This window comes from Aplysia californica, unplaced genomic scaffold (genome assembly GCF_000002075.1).
Source record: "Aplysia californica isolate F4 #8 unplaced genomic scaffold, AplCal3.0 scaffold00170, whole genome shotgun sequence".
Lineage (NCBI taxonomy): Eukaryota > Metazoa > Mollusca > Gastropoda > Aplysiida > Aplysiidae > Aplysia > Aplysia californica.
In genome coordinates, this window is record NW_004797440.1 from 185,863 (window position 1) to 212,832 (window position 26,970).

At 39.1% G+C, this 26,970-nt stretch overlaps 1 protein-coding gene across 1 annotated transcript; it reads left to right on the top strand.

Moving 5' to 3' along the window:
- Positions 1-87: 87 nt before the first annotated feature.
- LOC101853935 (DNA excision repair protein ERCC-6) lies at positions 88-26,285 on the top strand. The gene is made up of 23 exons (XM_005097982.3): positions 88-185; positions 3,403-3,645; positions 4,490-4,589; positions 4,976-5,096; positions 7,012-7,102; positions 9,450-9,933; positions 10,430-10,533; positions 11,085-11,289; positions 11,806-11,949; positions 12,728-12,880; positions 13,405-13,540; positions 14,455-14,625; positions 15,486-15,662; positions 16,734-16,850; positions 17,521-17,616; positions 17,859-18,074; positions 19,168-19,278; positions 20,402-20,616; positions 21,399-22,342; positions 22,953-23,117; positions 23,664-23,853; positions 24,612-24,705; positions 25,155-26,285. The coding sequence occupies exons 2-23, from the start codon at positions 3,420-3,422 to the stop codon at positions 25,566-25,568; spliced, it is 4,674 nt and encodes a 1,557-aa protein (XP_005098039.1). The 5' UTR covers positions 88-185; positions 3,403-3,419; the 3' UTR covers positions 25,569-26,285.
- Positions 26,286-26,970: the final 685 nt, after the last annotated feature.

Below are 26,970 nucleotides of genomic sequence, written 5' to 3' on the forward strand. Positions count from 1 at the left end.
CATGCGTAGGCCTATCTCCATGAACAGTTACTCTTCTGTACCAGAAGAAAAATGTGTACACTATTGGAGTTCTTTGGTGTTGGAAACACGTCAAGTAGCTTTATTTACTTTCGTAACAAAATATTGTGAGACTTCTCCGAATCAAGGAGGCAGGACGTTTGAAGCTCTGACTTGATCACAACATTGTACTTAAAGTTCCCTACTCGTGTCTTTTAAATGATATTCGCTAATGTTGCGAAAGTTAAGGGACGACATTGGACCAGCTCACTGATTGAGCTAGATTCTATGTCAAAATATTTTGTTAGATTTTTCTGGATAATAAACATTTATGACTTGTGAAAACGAAAATGCTTGTCCAGCACATTTCATTTTCTGGCGATTTTGTAGTTTCGGAAAAGGTTCCAATTTAAAAGACAAGCTAAAAGCCACTTCTTCAAGGAATGAAACTCACCATTCAGGAGAGTCAGCCACCTTAAATTTTTCAGTTAGGAATGTGTTATTTAGACTTAGGGGTTAGCCTATAGTATAGTTTTAAAAATATTTTAAGTAAGACTTGACTCGAACTCGAACCCCAGAGTGAAGTCAACTGACTTTTTTTTATTCGAAGTGACTATTTCTCCGAACGCTCGAGCAAATTTAAAACTTGACCCCTTTTTCCTCGAACGGGTTTTGTTTTCGAGATGTTTTGGTTATTTGTGAGAGTTGGAGTCATCTTCTTCTTGGGTCTCAACATTCCGCTATACGCTTTTCTGCTACCGCCATTTCTTCCGCTAAACTCTGCTGCCGCGACAGCGGGACAATCAGAAAGAGAGTTGCTGGGAGCAGGGTAACTGCCAGGTCCCGAGAATTTGAAAAAAATCAGAGACCCGGGAAAATACATGGACATAAAAGTTTTATTAAAAAAAAGATCTCGAATATTGCAAAACCAAATCCCAACGTGTCTTTAAAGTTTTAAGTTTCATTTTTGCCGGTCGCGATTGTGATATTAATTTTGCTTTTTCCGGTGTGAGCGTACGTTTCACGTGAACAGGCGGCTATGGCGTTAGCGGAATTGTATGTGACACTGAGGCTCGACTGAAAATTCAAGGTCTACTTTCGCTTTCGTTACCACCCAGAAATTTTCCCGTAATAGTCCAATAATGCAACATTTGTAACTTGCAGGTTGTGCATTACAAATGTGTCGCCATGAAAATAAATCAATATTCTTCACTATGCTGTCACTTGTGGGGGAAAAAAAAACAAGAAAAGAAAGTCATACAAGTTGTAACGCGTCTTGTCAGGTTCGCTATTGTGACAGGTCAGTGAACCTGCGCGTGTTCTGAGCGCTGCAAAGTAGAGGACTCCGGAATGGGGGGAGATTATTGATTTTTTTTTTAAGATACACTCGGAAATGGGGGGCTGGATGCAACACCACTGGACAAAAAACTGAAATTGGAAGCAAATTTTTTAATGAATAGAATTTGATTACTTTACAGCTCAAAGTAAAGTGTGCGTTCATGCAGGCTTTGTGTGAAATCGGGAACCGTCATAACGTGTAAGCATGTAAAACTTAAGGGCCAAAGTGTTCGCGTTTCATTGGGTAAATTATAATATCTCTCTAAATTTTAGCTTTCTATTCAAGATTTGCAGATTTTCAGTGTCACTTTGACCTGCATGTTTGCTGACAATTGTCTGACATCCGACAATCGCGACCCGACCCGCGAACCGGCCGATGCTATCGCTAGGCCTACCTGTATTACGACGACCTAAATTATCTACTTTCAGTTTCGTGCTCGAGCGGCCATTTTGAATTTCTTTTGTTTACTGCTTGTTCACATCATGTGGATTCTTTCAAGTCCGACTCACTTGTTCTACTCAAGATCTAGATTTATAGATCATTATAGACCTCAATGGAGGATTCATATTCCAATTCTATTGTGCCAAACCCCATTATAGGTTGTGCTGTAATATTAATGTTGGTAAAACGCATTTTATCAGGTGCGTGAATTATTTACTTAGAATCTTAGAATAAAGATCTAATCTAGACTCAGCTGAGTCCCTCAGTTCGGAATCGGACGCGGATTTTTCATTTAAAAAATCAAGGCCTATTCCTATTCACTTGTTCTACTAGATCTATATCTAGATTTATTTAGATCACTAGATCTATTATAATAGTAATATATTATATATACTAGATCTAGATCTATATGGAGGATTCATAATTCCACTTCTATTGTATTATTGTATCAAACTCTATAGCCTTGTAGGCCATATAATGCTCTTTGATCCTTGTTTGTTTTGGAGTGTGCCTTTTTTTTTTTTTTGACTTGTGTGAGCCTTTTTACATGAGGGCCGTTGCAGGTTCTTTGTTGGGTTAGGCCTAGGGGTAGGGTTTGGGTTAGGGTTAGGTCTCTTCTTTATTGTGTTTGTTCGGGTGGTCACCGTGGTCGCTCGTTACTGGGAAGTCCTTCCTTTTATGACACCCACAATTTTAAAGCTCTTTTATATATATAATATATAATATACGTTATTGGGGGGGGGGGGGGGGGTCGGTGCGCAAAATTTTCAGACAACGTTGAGGCTCACATGCAGGTCTAGTCACTGCATCTTGCCCTCCTACAGTTCTTACACCTCTCACACTGAATAGGTCTACTTGAGCTATTCAGGTTATTACTCTGCTTTGAGTTTGAGCATTAATTTTTGTCTTTCGCGTTTATTTTATATATGATATGAATCATGACATCCAGACCAGTTAATGAATGACAGTTGATATTCTGTTTCTAGGCCTTTTCTCTGGCTCAAAACAAAGGGGAGCGAAACATTGCATTCGCAAATAACGAAAAAATTTCGAGAACGGCTACTTTCCATAGAAATAGAGTTCAAGTTTATTTTCCCGAGCGTTTGGAGTAATAGAGCCGGCCTTAAATTTTATATTCACTACCCTGTGTGACTATTTTAATAAATGCTCATATTGAGCAATAGCAGCACTTCTGGAACCGGTGGTGCAGAGGAAAACAAACCAATTTAAGGCCCCTTTGATAAGATTGATAGCAGTCTCACAGGGTGGTAAATTTAATAAGTCTGAAAATAAAGTATATATATATGTTTAAGGATGTTTCTGGTGATTTTTTTTCTCTAGAAAATGATGTGTTAAGAAGTTTTATAGTTTTCAGGCATCTTTGACCTTAGCCTTAGGGTCAAATTTTACCTTAGAGGCCTACTTGAATACATGATAAATTCAGAGTAAAACAGTTCAAACTGGAAAATTGACAACACGAGAGTGTGATTTTTTTTTTTAAATGTTCATGCGATGAGACACTGCTGATGCACTTAAAGATGGAAGGGGAGATTTGTTATAAAAAATGTTGTGTGTTCTTTACTTTCAATAATGAAATATACATCTAGGAAATCAATTCTCCACAGACTCGCTACCAAAGAGAATGAATCGCAAGCTGACACCCTCCTCTTCAGCTTCCACCCGTAAAGGGTTACAAATTGATGAACCATCAACTTCATCAGGAGGAGGAAGTGGGACTAACACAAAGGAAAAAGATGCATTCCAAGTTGATACTGGCCTTATCCCACAGGCCATGTTGGAAGAGCAAGGGACATCAGAACTTCAAGAACTTGGGCTCAGTGTTTTCAATCAAGATGTTTTTGAGCAAGGTGAACCATTTATAATCCTGTATTGAATTTTACATGTTTACAGAAGTGTATATATGCTGAATGGGCTAGCCTGTTGGATAGATTTCATTTCAATTTATTTGAGTTACATTGTAACTTGTATTATATTTGAACTCAGCTTATAAGAATTATTATGGTTCTTTTACTCGTCCTATAGTTTTTTAGTGATGCAAAAGTGTACAGAGCTCTGTTCAGCTGTTTTTAATTCGATTTGTCTCTTTGTTTCAATAAAGGTTGAAATTGTATGATTGTATTCAAAAGTCGATGCAGGCTTAACTCATTCAGTAGAATGAATCAACAGATTATCCCAGCATTTTCTTCGTTACGAGATGAGGCACCATCAACTCGACCCTATGCTTCTATGTATACTTAAACTATTCCAGTCTAGACTTATGATATCCTAGTTTTGAAGAATAAAATGTCCTGATTTTTTCAAATTTCTCTTTCAATTTCCTGGGGGGTTTTTATACATGATGCTACACTTTGCTAAACAAGAAATCAATGGAGAAGACTATATGTAAACAAGTGCCTCATGTAAAAGAAACTAGAGTAGAAAGTTGTTAAGCGAATGGGGTAAGCTTTGCTGAATTAGTTCTTGAGCATGTGAATCTACTAGTTATTGGGCGGATTTCAGGGAATGAGTGCAGGCTTTTCTCATTCATTTTCATGAAAGCGGGCATTTAGTCCTGCAGTTTCCTCACATATTTGGAGAGATGCTTAGTTATGTATTTTTGTGTTTAAATTTGTATTTTGTTCTTGAATTTTCAGGTCTGGGTGGATGGGAAGACTGAATAAAGTTATAAAAAATGTTGATTGTCATTTTCAGGGATTATGGAACAAGTTGATGACGCCTTGGCCAAAGAGGAAGAGTTAAGGCTGCGGAAAATACTTGAGAGGGAGTTGACTACAATTAACGATGACATAAAGTAATTTTGAATTATATTTTATTAGTAAGATAAGGAATTGTCTGCATGTTTTTGGGGGTTCTTTTATTACTCAATGTAAAATGTACAACTTTTAGTATGAGTTGTCAGCCTTTGGTCTACATTGAATTAAGAAAACCAAATATGTATTATTTAATTTTCAAAAAGCCATTTTATCACTCATTATTCTTGCTACCATTAAGATTCATATCACCTTTATCTTTTTTTTGCTAAAATTTTGGATCACATTTGCATTACATTAAACTTTTTATAGTTAATAACTGACAGTTTAGCTGTTGTGTATGAATTTAAAACAACACAATTTGTTCTTTCATTCATTGTTTTTTTTTAGTTGTCTCTATGGCCTTATGCACATTTCCTTCCTGTAGCATGGCAAAGAAAGATCTTGAAAGAGTCAACATAGCAGAAACAAACTTAGAAGAACAAGGGGATGGCTCAAGAGAGGTACAGAGGCAACTGGAGTCAATGCGAAGACAGAAGGAGAATAAGGTATGTATTTTCACAATTGTGTTCATAGCAACAAAAGTCTTGTCTTAGGATAAAAAAACCTTTTTAATTGTTTTATACTCTACAGGTTCAGTACTAATAATTGACACAGGACAATTAGCAAAATACTATTAGTTGCAGAAGAAAGTAAGTCTTTAAATGCCTAGGGTGAAAGTTTGTTCAATGATTGTCTTTGTGCCTCATGTCATGTTGGAAAGCAATCTTGCATGACTTTAAAGAAAGTAGCTTCTAAGCTGACACACTTGTGTGTTTCAGAATATGAAAAGGTACAGGTTGTTAATAGTTGCAATGACTAAGCTGGAGGAAATATGTAATACAGTGAAAACCCGATATAACAGGGATGGTGGGACCAGAGAAAAAGTCCTGTTATATCCGATCCCTGTTAAATCAGAAATGTAAGGGAAGTAAGCATTTGTGAACTAATCCAGCTGTATTTATTCATGGGTAATTTCCCTTGCCACAAGTACCCACGAACAGGGGTTTTGGCCATTGGCAGGCCTGCGCATGACACATTACACGTGCGTGCGTGTAGCTTGGCTAAGGACTAGAAGACTGAAGACTGCAGCGCACTCCGACCCTCTCTCGCTTCACCTGATGCGTGTACTTGCAGCAGTAGCGTGGCTGTGTGGGCTTGCTCAATTACTGCGTTTCTCTCTCTCTCTCTCTCTCTCTCTCTCTCTCTCTCTCTCTCTCTCTTACTTTTTATACATTGTTAACGAGCCTTTGTCCCTGCTATAACCAATTGGGCTCCAATGATGCCCCGTTATTGCCAATAATTTTTTATAGAGGCAAAGAGTAGGAAAAAACGGGGATTTTAAAAATCCCTGTTATTACCGGTTCCCTGTTATTACCGGGCCTGTTATATATGGTTTCCACTGTAATGGCATTTGTATTGTGTTTCTCACAGTGCTTTTATTGCCTCAAATTTGAGATCAAGTCAAACCTGTGTAAGACGGAATCGCAAGGGAGCCCGAAAAAAAATTCCGTTTTTGACAGGGAAATTTAGGAGGAGATGGAGGGGGTTTTCAAGGCTCTGCCAGTGTGATCAAGGGTTGCTTGTCCAGTCAGCAAGCAGTGGTCAAAACTTCACACCTCAACTGCTATCCTCTCTGATAATGATATGCGTCAGTCTTATCCAATTACTACCAGTGCTTGCATTTCATGGGCCACTGTTTGACCTATTAAAAACAAAAACGTTTGAACATGTCCTTTGCTTCCACCCTTAGCCCCATCCATCGGTGTAACAAGCACAGTCAACCAATGCCACCCTTCACTGCCTCGTAACAACGATTAGAGGAACTCTTTTCTCGACTGGATTTTGCTATCAAAGTGGCAGGCTTTGGTCAAACTAATTTTACACTTTTGGCTTATGGCTACCAAGGACAGTTTCCATGATGGCTTGGTGCTCGAGCACTTAAACTGGCAAACGTGAGTTTCTCACCCACACTACCCTTACCATCTGTATTGCCCAGGGCTCATTTAGATGGGGTAACATCTACCTCCAAATTGCACCCGTATCCCATGTCACCCGTTCCTCGCCCGGCGGCATACCGTTAAGCTTAGAGCCGGTGGAACCAAGTTGCGAGTTTTGTTTCAAATCAGGGCTGAGCAGGCAAAGCATTTTCCGCCGTAGACTGGTAAAATCCTCAGAAGGGAGCCGTTTTTTCTTTCCGTTTCCACGTTTGACTGGTTTCCATTTTATACAGGTAGTTAAAGAGGAATATATCATTCAAGGGGGAGTGGGGAGATTCCGTTAAGACAGGTTTCCGTTTTACACAGGTTTCTGTCAAGGCAGGTTTGACTGTATTTCAGGATATGTAGCCTACTGCTGTTGCACTTTTCCTTTGTAATTAGTATTAGTACATGAATCAGCATTGTTACCTTCTGTTGTCTATAGGTGAAGCAGCTGAAAACATTGAAAGTTCGCAAAGAGAATGTTCAGAAAAAATTGGCTGGTATTGACCAAACTGGAGAGGCTGCCAATGAAGGTAATTTACACACTAGCTGTCTGTCTGTCTGTCTGTCTGTCTGTCTGTCTGTCTGTCTGTCTGTCTGTCTGTCTGTCTGTCTGTCTGTCTGTCTGTCTGTCTGTCTGTCTGTCTGTCTGTCTGTCTGTCTGTCTGTCTGTCTGTATGTCTGTCTGTCTGTCTGTCTCTCCCTCTCTCTCTCTCTCTCTCTCTCTCTCTCTTTCTCTCTCTCTCTCTCTCTCTCTCTTTCTCTCTCTCTCTCTCTCTCTCTCTCTCTCTCTCTCTCTCTCTCTCTCTCCCTCCCTCTCTCCATCTCCTTCTTATTCTCTTTCTCTTCACATACACGCGCACACACACACACACACACACACACACACACACACACACACACTCACATACACACGCTGGCATTCACTGGTGTTCATACTTGCATCCACGTTCAATCATGACGCCATGACATATTGCTTTTGTTTGATATACTAGGAAATATGAAGTTATGCAGAGTACAGATTTGTGATAGGCCAAGAAAAACTTCTTTTTTAAGTACCCCACATGGCCTCCAAAATTCCGTCTCAGCGATCTTTTAGTTAGTCCGGGCCCCCAGCGGTAGGCCATAAATCAGCGGCAGGTGACCTGCAATTTCACGCGTCAAGTCGGGGATTGACCGGGGTCAACTCGTGCACAGCGCTGTCCTATCTTGTCCTTATCAGAACGCGTTTCTTCCCCTAATTTCATGAGCCGTAAAATGATGCTCACTCTACCCCTAGAATCTATTTCTTCACCAATTTCGCTTCGTCTACGTCTTCTTGATATCTTGTGAAAGTTTCAATAGTTTTCATTGATTCGTTTGGGAATAATAACAGTTTTAAATTGTGAGTGTTAAATGATCGGAAGCGCCGTTAATAATGTGATCTCTTCAAATTTAATTACAAATCATTCGAGAATGAAACGTTGGTCTTTATTTCTGTTTGCGCGGTGTGATAGCCATCAAATCATATTTTCTAATGATGTGAATTTTGTTTTTCCAGCACTTTGCAGTGACTGGCAATCAGTTAGTGAATTGTGTTCCAAAGTAAAAATTGTTAAACTGCAATGGGTCACACATATGAGAGGCATAGAGAGTCTCTGAATGAACTTTGTTGGGTGCGTTGGCATTTAAATTTAACTGTCAAACAGAAAAGTACAGAAAGCCACGATTATGTAAGACAATGGCAGGATATATTCTCTTGGTTTATGGGATTGATGTGAGGGACGAAGATGAACAGTCGTATTCCGGTAACATTTGTGTCAAGTGTTTTACCGCGATTTCAACTATCAAAAGGAGATATGGTGTTACATCACGTCAATTCATGCCGCAAAAAAGCAGTTGACACTAATAGGAACATGTGGTGAGCGTTTGACAATAGCATAAATGTGAATTCCTTCTCCATTTTGTCGGCACCGCTTGGGTGGCTGCATACAAAAATCATTTTCAAGCAAACATTGCAAAACACCCCAAGCATACCTCCCTCCATCCCCATGTATGCAAGGAACTAACAAACACAATTTGTACAGAAACAAGAAAATACTCCCGCGAAACTGCAAAAATTGAGGAAGCAAGTGGACTGGAAGCAATATTCTATCTTCTCAATGAAAGATTTAGCCATGTTCACACTGCAGTATCACATCTCAAACCAGTCAAACAATTTTCACTTCCAGAAATCTTTGTAGCAATCGACAATTACATGTCCGCATGGAATGCGGGGGCCCGGACTAACTAATAGATCGCTGAGACGGAATTTCGGACGCCGTGTGGGGTACTTAAAAAAGAAATTTTTCTTGGCCTATCACAAATCTGTACTCTGCATAACTTCATATTTTCGCACATGTTGTTTTGATTAACTATAAATAGACATACATTTTAAGAGCATCTAACTAAAAAACGTGAGCAGCCATGGTGTTGCTATTTCGTACCAATAAAGAGGTTTAGTTGCTTTCTCTAAAGAAAAAAACTTGTGTTCACGTATAATATTTTTTGTTTGTGTAAGACAATAAAACATGTGTTGAAAAATTCATTTCACCGGCTACCGACGCAGGTAGCGGGAGGGCGGGTTAGTGACCTCTGGGTGACCAGCCCGCCGTGACCCGGTCACTCCATCGCCGATTCAACTAAAAGAGCGCTGTTTGTACGCCGTGCCCAATAAGGTCTGGAATTCCCACCGCCTGTAGATGTCACACCTTTTGGTCAAATCTATCCATTAAAAAAAATAAAATTTTGTGGATAACGTTGAGATACAGGTTTGAGGGGGAAGTCAATCCATTAAAAAGTTTCTTTGTTAACGATTTATTTTTGTTGTTTAATATGTTACTGTCTCCTTTCTTTGGGCAGATGATGAAAGTACATTTGATCAAGCCTTTCAGTTGAAGAAGAAACCACAAAAAGAATCTGAACGCGAGCGCATGATCCGAACAGGAGAGATGACTCCTTTTGGAACAATGGTGAAAACAAAACCTTCTACAGCAGCTGCACCTGGGAAAGCGGTCAGACTGTCTGAGTTTGAAAAACTCATGGGTGCTCGAGAATCAACAGCAATGAAGGCAAAGAAAGACTTCAGCAAGTACCTCAAGAAAAAATCTGGCCAAGCTCAGAAACCTCAGGCACAAAAAGAAGATGATGGCGGTGATAAAAGTTCTGAGCCCCGGGCGGGTCCCAGCAATAAAAGTAAAAGGAATCGTTTTGATGAGAGAGACTGGAGAGTGTATGATAAGGAGACTGATTATACTCAGCCCAAGTTTAGAAAGAGAGTTACACGCAAGATTCAGCACAGCTTCAGTGGAGACATCCGTTTAAGTGATGAAGAAGATTTCGACAGGTTTGTTTTTTATGTATTAAATCTTATGAAAACTATTAAGTTTTAACAAAAGTAGAATCTGTTACCTTCTGGACAGTAGCCACAGCACATTTTTATCTGTGTTCTTCTCTTCACTGCTTTCTTTCGCGCATTTGTCTATTTGTCATTACCACTCTCTATTGGAAAAAAAAACGCTGAGAGTTTTAGTATTTGTTGACTGCAACATCATAAACCATGTTTCTATGCTCAGCAAAACATTTGTCATCGTTACATCGTTGGTTGGTTTTTTTTTTACAGTTATGGTTCAGCCGAAGCCTTCTAAACAAGGGAATGTTCTTTTTTTACATTCTGACAAATTTCACTGCTGTATTACCCTTTGCAAGTTGACATTCATACCTTATATTTCAATGGCAATAAAATGTTTCTATTTATTCAATTTACCTATTGTATAGTTTACATTGCTGTACATTTTCTTTATCGTAGTTCAAGCACCTACTGCTTTCTTTCAATGTTGCAGGGATGAAGATGCATTTGAAGATGATGAAGATGTATATGAACCGAGCAAGCAGGAACTCAGAGAGGAGTCCTCGGATGACTTCAATGATGATGATGCCTCAGAAGGTAAAGATGTACAATGTTTTCTGAAGTTACAGTCTGACACTTCCTGTGCCAGTAAAAATAAATAGATTTTTTTTTTTACCTCCCCAATCGGCACAATTTAGATCTAGATGATTTAGGAGGTGGGCTTCCTGTTGGGGCCAAACCGGGCTTAGAGGTATATAACATCTCAGTAGAAAAACATACATGATGAAAATTTTCTCCCGACTGGGGGATCAAACTCAGGTTTCCTGCTTGCAACAGTGTAAAACATTACTGCTACACCACAGCCACCAGTTCTGAATCACTGTAGTTATTTGAAGTTTTTTGACATTTAAAGTGACTTTTGCTGTCTTTGTAATGGAATAAGTTCATGGGTATATGTATATGTTTTTATGTTTGGATAAATTTTGCTTTACCTCGGCAATATGTGAAAAATGGAATTATTGATGGAACAAGGGTCTTATATTGGTTTTTAAGGAGTTTTTACTCTAAGAGAATTGATTATTAGTGGACACAGCAGTAATAATTTTGATCAAACTTTTTACATAAAGCTTTTCACATCTTTGATACAGATGAACTGGGCAAAGCTGGTCTTGGAGTGGACGGAAAACGAAAACGTTCACGCAAGAAGGCCCTGAAAAAGCCTCGTCCTTTGCCAAAGTACAGGGAGAACAGTGATGATGATGAGCCAGTGAGAACAAAAGTGAAACGCGACTTGTCGATCAGAAGAGAGAAGGATGATGCAGATCCAGAGACTTATAATGACCGGCTCATAAAGTAAGCTCAAGTCCAGTGCGTTTGTTATGATCTAATCATGTTCCAATATATGAGCTGGAAAACTTTTTAAGCATGAGGTACAGTTAGATATGATTTGGAATGGAGACTTTTTGTCGGAATTTATCAAGGGTATGTTGAATTGTGGGTGGGTGGGTGACCTTATTGAAATGTGTTGTTTAAAGCAATACACAGAGATTATCTTAAAGATATGATATGTATCAACATTGAACTGTAAATAAGATATGTGAAATAAAGTTAATAATGAATGAAGATATATGGTTTATTGCCATTGATTGTATGAATTATGAAAAAAAGGACATACTAATAAATGCAGTTCAGCTTTGAAATGTATGTAAAGCTCTCAGAGACAACAAAAGCAATGGACTCATACAATTTAAACAACTGGTTATATTACACATGCTTAGATAGTCAAGCGGGTATTTGTGCAAACCACATTTAAAGCTGATAACACAATATGTCTGCAAAATGATATATTTTTTGTTTTCTATGTCTCAGGCAACAAAAACTTGACAAGAAAGAAGAGAAATTACACGCCAATGCAAAGAAACAGGGAGATAAAGAAGATGAGGAAGAAGAAGATGATGGAGAATTTGATGGTGGTCTTCGGGTTCCTCCCAAGCTTTGGAGAAAGTTGTTCAAGTAAGTCTTGTTTCTGCTTGGGAATGGGAAGATCTTTTGCGATGTTTTTGCCTCACTTTTGTTATCTTCCTTGTTGGAAGACTAAATATTCAGGGCAGGGGGTGTTTTGTTTTGTTCGTGGCATATTGGCAATGGAATTTTAGTTTATGCATGATCGCCTTGTTCTCAAGGGTTCAGCTCCCTGATGTAGCTTAGGTTGGGTTCTTTTGATTTTTGGAACTTTTCAAAATAAACTTTAGGTGTGCTGAGGTGTTCATAGTAATTGTAATTTCACACCTCATTCTTGTCCTCGAAGTGGATAGTGTTCTGGCATAAGTGATTGAGTAGGGTCTTTGTGTTTAATACAATCTACTGATTAGTAAACACAAGTGTACAGTGGCAATCTGTCTGAGGCATCAGTGGTTTCGCAGTTAGGCCGTCAAGCTGCTAGCCTAATGATCATGGGTTCAAACTTCATCAGGGACCTGACAGTATGTCCTTTGAAAAGACGTTTTTCATGAGTTGTCCTAGCTTCACCCGGGTGGGAATTGGTACCCGGCTGTACACAGGTCTGTGTTTGAGTACTTATTCAGTTACTTGCACTTTATGCTTCCTGGGAAGCTGAAAATGTGTGTTTGAGTGTTCTGGAGTCTGTTTGGGTAATAGTAATGGTAAGTCTCATAGAGCATGATATAGATGGTGGATAAGCACTATATTAATGCAGTTGTTGCTTTCCACTGTTCACAGAGGAAAAGATATTGTCTTTGTAGTTGTCACTGTATTTGTGTTTTTTTGACAGGTATCAGAAAACAGGTGTGCGCTGGTTGTGGGAGCTACACACTCAACAGGCAGGTGGCATTGTTGGGGACGAGATGGGTCTAGGGAAGACCATACAGACTATCTCCTTCTTGGCATCGCTTCGAACTAGCAAAGTCCGCAATGTGAACTTTCCGTAAGTTCTGATATTTCTTCCATACTGCCTTGATTTTATCCCAAATTTGTATTAAACAGTAGTTATTACAATTTTCATACATATCTCAGTGTTTTGCAGTATAGCCCATACTTAATCAATAGGAATAATTAAAAAACACTCATAGGGAACATATTTTCAGGTTCTGAATTTGTTCATATACATTTTTAAGTTTCCTACTGATTTTGCTATGTGAATGCTTGACTGTCTAACTTTAACCAAAAAATCTAGCCGCAATTTAAAGTTCTTTCTTCTACAAATCCCAGTTTCCAGAATATTATTTTGCATTTTGATTGCTGACCTTAAATGCAAAATGTTAATTTTCTCACATCTCTAAAACATCACTATTTTTCAAGGAGAAAAGTGATAAAGGAAGTCAATTCAAGTCGAAAGGGGTTACATTTCTGATTGACCCAAGCCAGCTGGTCTGATGTTGAAGGCTTGGCCAGATTCTGCAACATTTTGAATACTTGGTACATTTTAGATCACTTTTAAACATCCAACAGGTACAAAGGGTTGGGTCCCACCATCATCATCTGTCCTACAACAGTGATGCATCAATGGCTCAAAGAGTTCCACAAGTGGTGGCCAGAGTTTCGTGTTGCCATACTGCACTCATCAGGCACATTTACCGGGTCAGAGGTAAATAACTGGAATTTTAAAACTTTTCTTCACTTTTTAAGTAATTATTTCATGTGACTTCTAGGCTGTCTTCTTAAACAAAGTTGAAAAAAAGGAGTCTAGATGGTTTTGTCTTTGTATTCTCCTTTCTAATGCTATCGGTTTTTTATTGTTGTTGTTTATCTTGGGGTTTTTGGTTTGTTTTTTTCTTGGGGGGGGGGTTATTGTTTCTTGTTTTGTTTGTTTGCTGTTTTTTTAGGGGGGGGGGGGGTAGGGTAAGCAGGTAGTGACTTAACATGTTTTGTTGTGTTTGGGTGTTGTAAAATTATGTGTGCATTGGCGCTCATATGACCTTATGCAGTTGCAAGCGCAGTAAAACCTTACTAAAACTAGAATATGTGCTGCAATTATTTGAGGACGCTTGAATTGTGGCAGTAATTATTTCTCTGATTCTTTTTCTATGGAAAAACATTAGAAGCAAATAAAGTTGATGAATTTGGCATAAGGTGAATGAAAGTGAGATATTTGAATAGAGCTAAATAAATCTATTTAAGCAAGTAACTCTTGTCTGTTGTAAATAAACCTAATTTGTTTAGTATCTTTAAATTTCATGTTGGTCTCTTCTATCATCAAATGTGCTGAAATGTGTTAAATATTTACAAACAGGCTGATGAAATCTATTTCAATTCTGTTTTCTACATTTGAAGGAATTGAGTGGTTAATGGCTGCTCTGGTGTGGTTTGCTCGTTTTTTTCCTATCAAACATCTATTGTCCTTATCTTTCCTTTTTCTTTTTTGTGTTTGTCACTCTCTTGTATCACTTCTAATCTAAGACACTTATGTTACCTGATTGTGTGGCAAGCACTGCAAAACATTTACTAAAACTTGAAAAGTTTGAAGGACCTTATTTGGTTTTTCTTTTCCTTATTTTGCAGTCCGAGCTTGTGCGTTCAATTGCCAAAAGTCATGGTGTGCTGGTCACCTCGTACAACACGCTGGTCATCCATCAGGAGCTGGTGTTGCGCTTCAACTGGCACTACGTCATCCTGGACGAAGGCCACAAGATACGCAACCCGGATGCAAAAGTCACCATCTGCTGCAAACAGGTATTGTGGCTTTCTGTGATCTTAAATTTACTTCTGTGTGTCTCTGCTAACTCATTTAGGAAATTCTCAGTAAGATGATTTAGATACTAGCATTGTTGTGCATATTTTTGTAATTGTTTTACATGCACATTAACCAATATTTGTGTCACAAGACAAAATAAAATCATGGCTCAGGACGAGAAAAAATAAGGTGTTATGGCTTTCATATTATATATGAGTACTGCTTTGTGGATTGAAAAAGAGTCCGAATTTTTTTTTTCAGGATGATGAAGATATGAAACCAATTATAAAAACTGTTCTCTAAAGGGGGGTTCCTCTTTGCTTATTTTGTCATCAGATCATAACACTACTTAGTGAGCTGACTTTCATTTCATAATAATTTTTGGAGTGCAGAAAAATACTTAATGTATTCAGTTTACCAAGAGACATACTGTCACAAGAAAAATGACTCCTATTGTTTGACCCTGCTGTACCGGATAAATAGAAGTACAGACAAACCTGTCCAAAGCAACCACCCATCATAAGGAAGAACTATGTCTTCTAAGACAGGTGGTCTTCCTGAAGTGTGTCATGATAATATAGTAAAAACACAAGGGTTGAAGTAGGGTGTGGTTGTTTATACAGGTGATTGCCTTGGACAGATGGTTGTTAGAGCAGGTTCGACTGTATTTGAGCAGCTCATTTTTGCTTGGGATAGTGACTATATTTTTTATTTACTCTTTACCTATATGGCCCCAGACACAAGCAGAGGTTGTTTGTTGGGAATTTTTAGCTTTTAGTGTTTGGGCTACTCTTATCTTGAGTTCATACATGACAGAAACAGATAAGACATTCTATTTCACTTTTACTTTTTCTTTCAGTTCCGAACTCCCCATCGCATCATCCTCTCGGGATCACCCATCCAGAACAACCTGAAGGAGTTATGGTCCTTGTTTGACTTTGTCTTCCCGGGCAAGCTGGGTACTCTGCCTGACTTCATGCAGCATTTCTCTATCCCGATTGTACAAGGAGGCTACTCCAATGCTACTCAGATACAGGTAACTTTATCAATCTTTTATATCTTATTCTTTTTGTTCTTGTTCTTGATCTTTTCCTCCTCTTCCTCTTCCTCTTCTTTTTCTTCTCCTTCTTTTTTCCTTCTCCTTCTCCTTTTTCTTCTTCTTCTTCTTCTTCTTCTTCTTCTTCTTCTTCTTCTTCTTCTTCTTCTTCTTCTTCTTCTTCTTCTTCTTCTTCTTCTTCTTCTTCTTCTTCTTCTTCTTCTTCTTCTTCTTCTTCTTCTTCTTCTTCTTCTTCTTCTCCTCCTCCTCCTCCTTCTCCTCCTCCTCCTCCTCCTCCTCCTCCTCCTCCTCCTCCTCCTCCTCAGTCTCCAAAGCAAAGGCTGCTGTTTGCTGCAGATCCTCTAGGCTCTCGTTGAGTCTCTCTACCTAAGGCTGGGCCAATATTTCTTTCTATATGCCTGGAACATTGGGTAGTCTTTTAACAGATATTGCTTTTCCTCATATAGCTTTCTTCGTCTTCCCATACCCTTGCTAAATCTGAGGCAGTAACTGACTGAAAGTTAGTGAAAGATCATCTCACAGTGCAGTTGGTTTTATGTGGGCATAGCCATTTCATCTACATAGAACGCACAATCATCCGTTGCTTGACAGGAGCGTTGTGCCTGATGTGCCTTAACTTTGTCTTTCATGTTCAGCTAAAAAATTTCCAGAAGGGTTCCTGTGATCTGGATGACACCTTGAACAAATTATCTGCTGTATATGTGATTGCAAAATGCCTAGTTTACCCTGATAGGCAGGATCAAAGCAGCCCACCTCCTAAACAATCTAGGTAGTGTTGTTGAGGGCATTAAAGTTCTACCTTTACACGACAATTAGTCGTGATATAATTTAAAAATCAATGAGTATGCTATATTGACTGATGTATGTACTGTATGGAGGCATAATTCAGTATTTGTTAATTTTATAATGGAAATATATGTTTAGTGAATGCATTGTTTGATGCCAACTCAACCTACAAATGGTGAATGTGTAAATTGTTTTTTGTCATAACTTGATGATTTGAATTATCCCAATCTTAAAGGTTTTGTGGAAATCCTTATAATTTCTCAGGTGGAGACAGCGTACAGGTGTGCATGCGTCTTGCGAGACACCATCAATCCATACCTGATTCGCCGCATGAAGGCTGATGTCAAGAAAAATCTGGAACTGCCGAACAAAAATGAACAGGTATGTGTTGACTGACTGATTGTTAAATGCACCCCTTGACACAATGTAAATCACATAAGAGGCTGCGAGCTGCTTTGACCTATGCAGATGGAGATGCTTGATAAGATAAATTCCCCAAATGTAAAGGAAACTCACATTGTCTGAGTGCTGTAGTTAAGAACCTAACAATTCCACCACAGGTACCGATAGGTATGTGTTCGTGATGGAGAAAGATTGTCAAGTGTTAGAATTTGAGCAGTTTTATAACAGATACCTGAAGTGTGATTAAATACTTTGCCAAGAATAGCGTTCATTTATTTTGGGGTCTGAACTGGGCTGTTGCCAGTTACTCCAATTATTTTATATTTAATTGCAAATCTAGTAGGGTTTTTTAAATCTTTATCAGAAAACAAAGAGTTTTGGTTGGTCCATATAAGAGGTAAACACTGAGTGATGTGATGCTCTAGCAGTTTGGTTGTTGAAAAGGTGTGAGTACCAATGCAAACCTTGAAGTTGTAACAACTGTTGGATAGAAAACCAATAATGGATGAAAGTATATGTTACAGAATGGTTTTAATAAGGACATTTTAGTGCTTTTTAATCAGATATTGAATTGATATTATTCAGGTGAAAAGTCCATTGTATGTTCATTTTTTAGTGACGTAATGATTCTGTAATCTATCATAACCAGGTTTTGTTTTGCCGATTGACTGACGAGCAACGTGATGTCTATCAGGAATACCTAGACTCCAGGGAGTGCAATGCCATCATTCAGGGGAAGTTTCAGGTCTGTGAATGTGTAACAGCTATGTAGATATGTTTTATAGTTTGCGATTTTATTTCTGTGATGTAAGATTTTGAAGCAACTGTTTCAATGCAGAATTCTAAATTTTGTGTATCTACTGTTTTGAATGTACTCAATGCATTTCTGTGTTGATGCAGAATCTTTGTAAGTTGATGTTGTGGTATATCCACCCGAAATTATCCTTATGGAACAGTACTATTTTTATCTTATCTCATCTAAAACAGGTCTTTTCTGGATTGATCACTCTGCGTAAGATCTGCAACCACTCCGATCTGTCCACTGGAGGGCCCCAGGTTTTTCGCGGAGACACTATGCCGGGTGAACCTGAGTACCAGTACGGTTACTGGCGACGCAGCGGCAAGATGATTGTGGTGGAGGCTCTGCTGAGGCTGTGGTACAAGCAACAACACAGGGTGTTGCTCTTTACACAGAGCAAGTCTGTGAGTGTGTGTGTGTGTTTGTTTGTTGGAGTTCATGAGAACAGAGGTGCTGATTTTCCAATTTATCTTGTGGGTTTCTGAAGTTGTCCAGATTTTGCTGGACTTTTTGCACTTTATATAAAAAAGTCTTGATACAAAATGTATTTGACAATATGATCTGTAAATTTTTTAGCTGCCACACGGGCACGTTTTCATGGTGTCCAAAAAGTTCAGGATTTTTTCTCGTAGGCCACTCTATTAGAAATGTCCTGGAGTTTTCATTTTGCTTTGTGTCTATAAGAGTAAATTGCTCTTCCAGACATAAGTAAGTGATTTCAGAGTTGTAGTACTATATGACCTTATTGTATTGCAAGTGCCATAAAACTCTTTCTAAAACTAAACTAAGAGTTGTTGTACAAGACCCAGGTAAAAAAAAGTAGGAAACAAAAAGAATAAAATGCAGAGAGGATGTGCCAGTTCGGCTACTAGTGGGGCCGCAACAAAATGATTGTGGTTTGAGGCTCTTTTTCTTCTGTGGTATAGGCAGCAACACAGGGTGCTGTTCTTAACATAGCGTGAGCATGAGAAACGTCAAGAAGTTTTTATTTTGGTTTTGTGTTTACAAGAGTTAAATCTCTACTGGACATAAGTAACTGATTCAACAGAAGATTGCAGCTGTCCCTATGAAGTAGTGAAGCTACCTGACTTTTCAAAGGGAAATGCATTCAACTGTAGGAGTATTTCTCAGAACAAGACAGGAAACGGAGGAAAGACTGTTAATGACGCTTGCTCCATTAAGTTGTTGCTAGTAATGTGGTGTATGTTGAAACTTTAGTCAGTAAAATTCAAACCTATGACAAGACATGGCCCAAGACTATTTTGCAGGATCCAAATGAAAGAGATCCAAATGTCTGCAAGGGTGTCTCTGAGTTATGGGTGTTAAAGAGTTGTTATACCTTCCTTATCCTGCCAAACAGGAGATTGAATGATTTGCAGAAATACTCTTACTCATTTCAAATCCTACTCTGATTTTGGAAAGCTTTAATTAAAACTGATTCAAATTCAAAGAGACAGTCGAGTAATCTACAACAATCTGTGGTTTACCTTCTCTCAGATGCTTGACATCCTGGAGAAGTTTGTTCAGGATCAAGGCTACAGCTACTTGACTATGGATGGAGGGACGTCCATCTCTGCCCGGCAACCCCTCATATCACAATACAACAATGTGAGTACAGACCTGATCTGATGTATTTACGTATAATATCCAATCGGATTACTTTATATATATACTATTCTCATGTTCAGTTACTGTGTCGGTGTTGCACATACAGTCAAATTTGTCCAAGATGGGGTTTACAAAACATGTTTATAGTCTACAATGGCATGAGAATATATACAGCATTAAAGTACAGAGGCACCTAAAAATGACATAAATATGTATTCAGTGTATAGGCACATGAATACAGGGATATAGGCAGTCACAGGTATGTAATATGATGTATAGAAATAATATTTTTAAATAGTTTAAGAAAAATGGATTAAAAACAATACATACAGACAAAATTCTTTGACTTCTTTATTTCAGTATTATCAAAAACTTTTTTGATAAACTCAAATCAATTTTATAATGCATCTATGCCTGTGTCAGTTCCTCATGTCACAGTTTTGACTCTGTGAGATCTGGCGTTGTGCTCTGAGACTAGCATTAGCATTGTAAACCGTTTAATGTTTCCGAAAATAAAGAACATCTGGTATTTGTGTATTTTGTTTAACCTATTGCAGTTATTAATAGTGAGCATGGTTGCTTTCCCATAACAGCTAACTTTGAAATTATCACTGGTACTCCTGAGAATGAGGGGAAGGCATGTGGAACCTGGAGAAGAGTCACAGAAAATGTTGTAAAGAAAGGTGGGAAGACAGGGAATATCAAAAAGCTAGCCCAGGATAAGGAAAAGTGGAAAGTGTTTGTTCATGGCCTATACCCTGATGCAGGATGAGAAAGCCATTGATAATAATGATTATGATGTCTCCAGAGAATGTACCCATAGAAAAAGCTAGCAATGTGTTTGTCAGAAGGAATCTGATGGGTATGTTTTGGGAATACTACCATTCTAGCTGCTGCTGCTTTTGTGTTTGACTAAACGGAAATGTTCAGGGATTTAGGTAACCTTTACTGAGTGTCTTGTTTTGACTTGGATGATTTGTAACATCCCCAAAGAAACTGCTATTCAAGATATTGTAAAGACAGTTTTATGATGGTAGTTATAGAGTAGTCTTGTTCTTATAACACAATGCACTTAATAAATTTCGTTCATTATTTTTAATTTTGACGGTCTTTTCTAATCTAGGACACGTCCATCTACATGTTCCTGTTGACGACCCGTGTGGGTGGACTGGGGGTCAACCTGACCGGTGCTGACCGTGTCATCATCTACGACCCAGACTGGAACCCTAGCACAGACATACAAGCTCGAGAGCGGGCCTGGCGCATTGGTCAGAAGCGACAGGTGACCATTTACCGCCTGCTAACGTCTGGCACTATAGAGGAGAAGATTTACCACAGGTAAGTGGTGCTCGTGGGACGGTCACTAATAAAAACTTTAAACTGGGGACAAATCGACTGCTTCGTGTATGACGCCGCCGTACGCCATTTTGAAAAATGACGTAGGACTGAGTTTTACACTGAGTCGTCGATATACAGTTATGAGGCCTCCGGAAGCGATGAAAGTTTTATGAACATTTTGCTCTTTCTGGACTAATAGAAGGCAAAAGAGACAGAGGTAGACCAAAAGTTATTTTTTTTTGTCAAAGAATTTGAACAGATGGGTGACAGGGGATAGGAATAGAGCTTCAGTGTGCCAGGACGTGGTGGAATCAATTTTGGGGCACATGAACTTATTGGTATCATATGAAAGCTTGTTTATTTTTCTTGCTTTTGATGAAAAAATTCCCACCTAATTAGAAGTCAAGATATATGTGACTAAAGGGGGGGGGGGGGGGTGTCACTTATTGTCAGAGGTAAAATTAACGAGAAAATGTGTGCCAAAGTTTGGTGTCTTTCAAGACTTGAGTGTCCTTTCAGCAAAAAATTACCGAGAAATGTTGTCTTAAATGAACATATCAGATGTTGAGTCCAAAAAATCATCATAATAATTGGATGAAAATTGGCCAATGGGATCAATGAGGATGGTTGATGGGTGGTTTTGTGTTATCTGTTCATTCGGAAATATCTTTTCAGTGCTGGGGGGGGGGGGGGGTCCTGTGCTTTGGAAAGTGTTGCTGTTATTCTGTTCGGTGGCTGTTAAGTACAACCAGGTGAATTATTTCCCTTTCCTTCTTTCTCAGACAAATTTTCAAGCAGTTTTTGACCAACCGAGTCCTGAAAGACCCGAAGCAGAGACGCCTGTTCAAATCTCAGGATGTCTATGAGCTGTTCACACTGGGCAGCAAAGACAACGAAGAGGGAACAGAGACCAGCGCTCTTTTTGCTGGCACTGGCTCTGACGTGAAGGTGCCTAAAAGGCTGAAAGCAACAAACAGGTTTGACGAGATGCGTGAGAAGAAGATAAAAGAACAAGAGGAGAAGGATGAGAGAGAAACAGTTGTGGAGGAACAATTAGCAGGCACACGAGAAAGTGAGAGAAATCATAATAAGGATGAGGACGAGGACAATATGGGACTTGGTGAGGAAGAACTTGACCGTATGAAAGAATTTGCTAGGAAGCTCAGCCAAAAGATGGAGATGGAAAAGAAGAGCAAACAAGACAGGGAAAAAGTGTCTCCTCCTGTTGAGGTGAAGAAGGAAAGAGATGAAGAAGAAACAGAGGAAGTAAGACCTGATGAGGTATCAGTGAAACATGAAAGTGAAGAAGTGCAGGGGACTGAGATCAAATTCCAAGCAGTAAAAGAGGAGGACACATCTGCAGACCATGCTTACGGGTGCTCAAACATAAATGGTGAAGAAGGCCACTCAGCCACCAGTGATTTAGTTACGGATGCCAGCTTGACTTCAGACAAAACACAGCCACAGAAATGGCATCGGAATGGCAAACTGTGGAGCATTCCGCTCCGGAAGAAAAGGAAGAGTTCCTCAGAAGAGAAAGATGGGGTAGAGGACAGGAAAAATAATAGGTCTGAACATTCAAAAGAGCAGCTTTCCCAAACAAGTGCGGAGAAAGAGTCTCGACACAGAAGAAAGAATGGCAGACATGGGAGAGGTTCCAGTGAGGATGACCAGGGGAACAAAGACAGTAAAAGAGAGAAGAGGAAGAGAAAGCACAGGAATGCACGTAAGTCACTCTGTTAGACTGAAGATTAATATAGTAGCTGGTACATTATTTGTTTGTTTTTTCTGGTTCGAGTATTGTAGGAAGGTTGTGTTAAATGCTACTGTATGGTCTGGACTTAGATGAATTTGACTCTTGTGCATTAGGTTTCTGTCACAACAGCATTTTTATTATGATAGTTTTATTTTGCTGCCCAGTTTTGTTTCTTGTTTAGTTTTATAATTACCTTTTTTGTTTAGTACGTAGTCTGTATATCCTTGAAGTGGTTGGAAGAAGTCTCACCATTTCGAACAGTTACAGTGTTCCTGTACTTGAAGTTGTGGAAGCATGATACACTACATGACATAAGTGAAAATTAGAGACTATTGTAAATAGTGAACGTTTGCTTTAGAGCATAACAAAGTGACTTGGGGGGGGGGTTTGGTTGGGGGATTTGTTCTATTTTAATTTTTTTTTTTTGGTTCTGTTTTTATTTGGGGAGGGGGGGGAATCAGAATCAAGATAAAAATTATCTTAAAGTATCTTAAAATGGGCTTTGGTTTTCTTGTTGGAATGTGTTCTTTAATTTGAACTCTGATATTTACCTTATTTTACTGTACCTTTACAAATGCAGGTTTTGAAGGTGAGCGTATCCCCAACCTTGTGAAGCACTGCCCTCTGCCGTCCAAGAATTCATCAGAAGACCATTCAGAAGAGAAAGAAGGACGAAGTGTTGAGGAAGAAAAAGAAGACCAACATCATGATGATTTTGTTTTACGGGAGCTGTTCAAGAAAACAGGTTGGTTGATCTCTGTTGTGAAGTTATGCGCCAAAGCCCGATGTACTTTGTATAAGAGAGAGAGAGAGAGAGAGAGAGAGAGAGAGAGAGAACAGTAAATTATCCTTTGAAGCCAATATAGACAGCAAAAGATCTTGTCAGTTTGTTAGCTTTGGAGCACTTGATCAGCTACTTGCACTGTATGTTTCTCAGTCAGCTGAGTATGTTTTTGCTGCTGGGGTAATCATATAGATTGTAAAGTGCATATAGCTTAGGGTTTTGCTTTCTCCTTGTAAATATCTTTTCTTTTTCTTTTTTCCTGCTGTATAAAACCTTATACTGGATTCCTTTCTATTGGTTCTTGAAATTTCTAATTGTTTTGCTTCTTCCTAATGTATGGTATCTTTTGCTGTTTTGCTCTCTCTTAATTTGTGACATCTTTTTCTGGTTTGCCTTTTCTTATTTCATAACATCTTTTCTTCTGTTTCTTTCTTCTAGCTGATGATTTCTTTAATGGTTTTTTTTGTTTCTCCTAATTATTTTTGTTTTCATATCTGTGCGATGTAGGAATCCAAGGTGCCATGAAGCACGACAAAATCATGGACAGTGGGAGACCAGACTATGCCATAGTGGAGGCGGAGGCAGCCAAGGTGGCCCGGGAGGCTGTGGCGGCATTAAGGCGGTCGCGACAGCAGTGTGCCTCGGCCATATCTGGCCTGCCCACGTGGACAGGGCAGCACGGAGCTACTGTTTCCAAGTAGGTCTTGTTTGTGTGTGTTTGTGGTTTTGTACGAGGATGTAAATGTTCCAGATTTTCTCTGATAATGAAAGGAGAGAGAAGGAGGGTGTCAGATTACAAATTTTAATTGTGAATTTTGTATGTGTTTCTGTGCCCGTGTTTGTGTATGTGTGTATGTGTGTGTTTTCATGTGTGTGTGTGTGTTTTTGTGTGTGTGTGTGTGTGTGGGCTTTTTCATGCGTGTGTGTGTGTGTGTGTGTGTGTGTGTATATGCTGGCCTACCCACCTTGACAGGGTAACATGGAGCTTGTGAAGTAAAGAAGGGGTCTTTTGTATGAGTATCTGTATGTAATTGTGTCTATGTGCTAATTTTTGTGTGCATGTTACTCCGTGCATGTGCATCTGTGTCTCTGTCTGTCTGTCTGTCTGTCTGTCTTTCATGCTGTGCTTTATTTATAGTGGTGATAATGTTAATTGTTTTTCATCCCAACACTCAATTTAAGTTAATTAGACATTCGTGATGATAACGAGGATTCGTTTAATAAACCTGCTCTAACAACCACTTGTCTAGTACAGTCACCTGTACAAATGACCACTTCCTACTCCCCTCACCTTGCATTTTTTCTGTTATTATAAATACACTGCCTCAGAGGACCACGTGTCTTAGATTACCACTTTTTCCCTCGATACCCGATGGACGGGTTCTTGGACAGGGCAGACTGTATTCTTATTTGTATGTCTTCCTTACATCTCCACTTCACTGTCTGTTATTTCAGGCCTCGCTTTGGGCAGAAAAAGAACAGTTTGCTGGTGAACAAGTCCGACAAAGGGGATGGTTCGTCAGGGGTTCGGAAATCACCAACCAGTGAGGTGAGAACTTTAGTAGAAGTAATTCTGTGGATTCACTAAATTGAAAATACTCTCAACTTCTCATTCTTGTCAGCTCAGTTAGAAGTACTCTAAGTAAGGGAGAACACTAGGAAAATGTTCTTAGAGATTTCTAAAATCACAGCTTGTGCCAAACATACCCAAAGATACACTTATAGATATTGATGGTTAATATACTAATGACAGTGGTTATCATCATGTAGACCATTTCACCAGGTGAATGATCAATGCAATTCACTATTCAGCTAAGACTGAATGAACAAAATACGCTTACTCATCAATATTATAATTTTATTTAACAGTTAATTTCTTCATTAAATTGCTCATGTTATATTATTAAAGAGCAAAGCAAATGTAGATTTTGTTCTTAGTCAGGATTGACATGGAATATTGAAATGATTTTCTGCTTGTTTTTGTTTTTCTTTCTGCAGTCACAAAGTGGAAAGAAACCGAAGGAGAAAGAAGAGAAGGAGAAACTCTTTGACGGGACTGTCTCCGGCAATATTTCTCTCGGCGCCAAAAATGGTTCTCTTACCTCCAGTGACCTTTTGTCTCGTATGCAAGCTCGTAAACGCATATCTGCAACTGCAGTCGATGACGACGATGATTTCTTGCGGCCAGATCGGCATGAGACTCTTGACCCTAAAGACTCAGAACTCCTGGAAGACATTCGTAATTACGTGGCATTCATGGCAGTTAAGGATGGTGAAGCTTCCACACAGGAGATCGTTCTCAACTTTGGCCAGCGGTTACCGAAGACAGATGCACCGAAGTTCAAGGCCATGTTGAATCAAGTCTGTGATTTCCAAAGTGGCTTTTGGAAGCTCAAAGCAGAATTTAGGTGACCTAGAACTTCATTACCGAATTCAATACAATTGTGGCAGCTGTGACTTTGTACTTATAAGTGTATATTTGTGCCATTTCCAGTAGGACGAAGGTTTATGTGTTTAAACTGTGTTTTGTTTTTGACAATTATTTGTGATTATCTGACACCCTAGGTTTGGCTTTTAGAAGGCTGTTACCACAATTATTGCCTGAAGGACTTAAAAGGATTTTGCAAGGCAAGAAAACCAAAGTATTTGTACAGTAATATGAAAGTTGACAGAAGAAAACAGTTTGTTGGCATAGAATAATTTCTATAGTTGTCTTCTGAGCATTTATTCACTTCCAAGAGGATTGGTTGCCGAATGTGGAAATCGGTATTTTTTTCCTACCTGTCAAACGGAGGCACATGTCACTTGGAACAGACCTGGAAATTAACCTTTAAATTAGCTCTTTGAGAATTTTCTGTCCCTAAGCTTCCTCTCAGGAATGTCTATTCTTTCCCTGATAAATGATAAATGTTTGTGACGTGCAAAAGTTGATACAGTGGAATCCTGTTATAGCGAGAGGGAGGGGACCGGTGCGAAATGTCCGTTATAGCAGGATTCTCGTTACAAGGGATCCAGTAATAAATTCAAGGGAAGTAGTAAACTAGGCCTAATCTTTGAGTTTGGCGTTCTGTTTATTCCTTTTTGTATTTCTCCTGATGATGATTTGTTCAACATGATTTCTAGGTCTTACTTGATAAAAAAATCGAAACAGGTTTCTTTCTCTAGCACTAGCAATGTTGACAAATTGGCCTTGGTGATCAGAAAGAAGGGGCTCTGGCTCTAGGTTAACTCGCCCGCTGTGTTGTCCCCTACCCCACCACACCCTGTGGTGCGTTGCGTCTGCTTGCGCACGTCACACATTCACTCCATCCATCTATCACAGCATTGTGAACACTCCATCCCGCACCAGAGAAGTGAGAGGCACGGTATGCCTAGATAATGTAGACTTGGCTGGCCTATCACGCGATGCGTTCTGCTTGTCTGCGCATGCCACACCCTCCCCATTCATTCGCTTCGGCCTTCATTGTTGGTTCGCGTGGGCTCTCCCATTCTTTGTTTCGCTGGATCACCAACAACTTTCTCAACTGGCAAGGTTTTATAACATGTTTAATTGGTCTGTGCGCTGTGCACAGCAGCAGCAATATTCCGTTATAACCGACTCGCGTGACGATCTGATTGCGCAATAGCAGTATTTTATTTACAAAGATAAAGAAGGAGAAAAAACGGGGTTTTACAATAGTGTCTTTATAACAGACTTCTCGTTGTTTCAGGACTCGTTATAAGTGGACTCCACTGTATTACCAAAGATTTTGACTTTTATTTATGATTTGTTTGTAATGTTAGTGTATATTATAGTTTCTTGTGTCTGTGAAAA

Excerpts from the sequence above, each read along its gene's own strand:
- LOC101853935 (XM_005097982.3), top strand. The coding sequence starts at position 3,420 with ATGAATCGCAAGCTGACACCCTCCTCTTCAGCTTCCACCCGTAAAGGG. Across the intron at positions 3,646-4,489 it reads TCAAGATGTTTTTGAGCAAG|GGATTATGGAACAAGTTGAT; the intron begins GTGAACCATTTA and ends TGTCATTTTCAG. Across the intron at positions 11,290-11,805 it reads TATAATGACCGGCTCATAAA|GCAACAAAAACTTGACAAGA; the intron begins GTAAGCTCAAGT and ends TCTATGTCTCAG.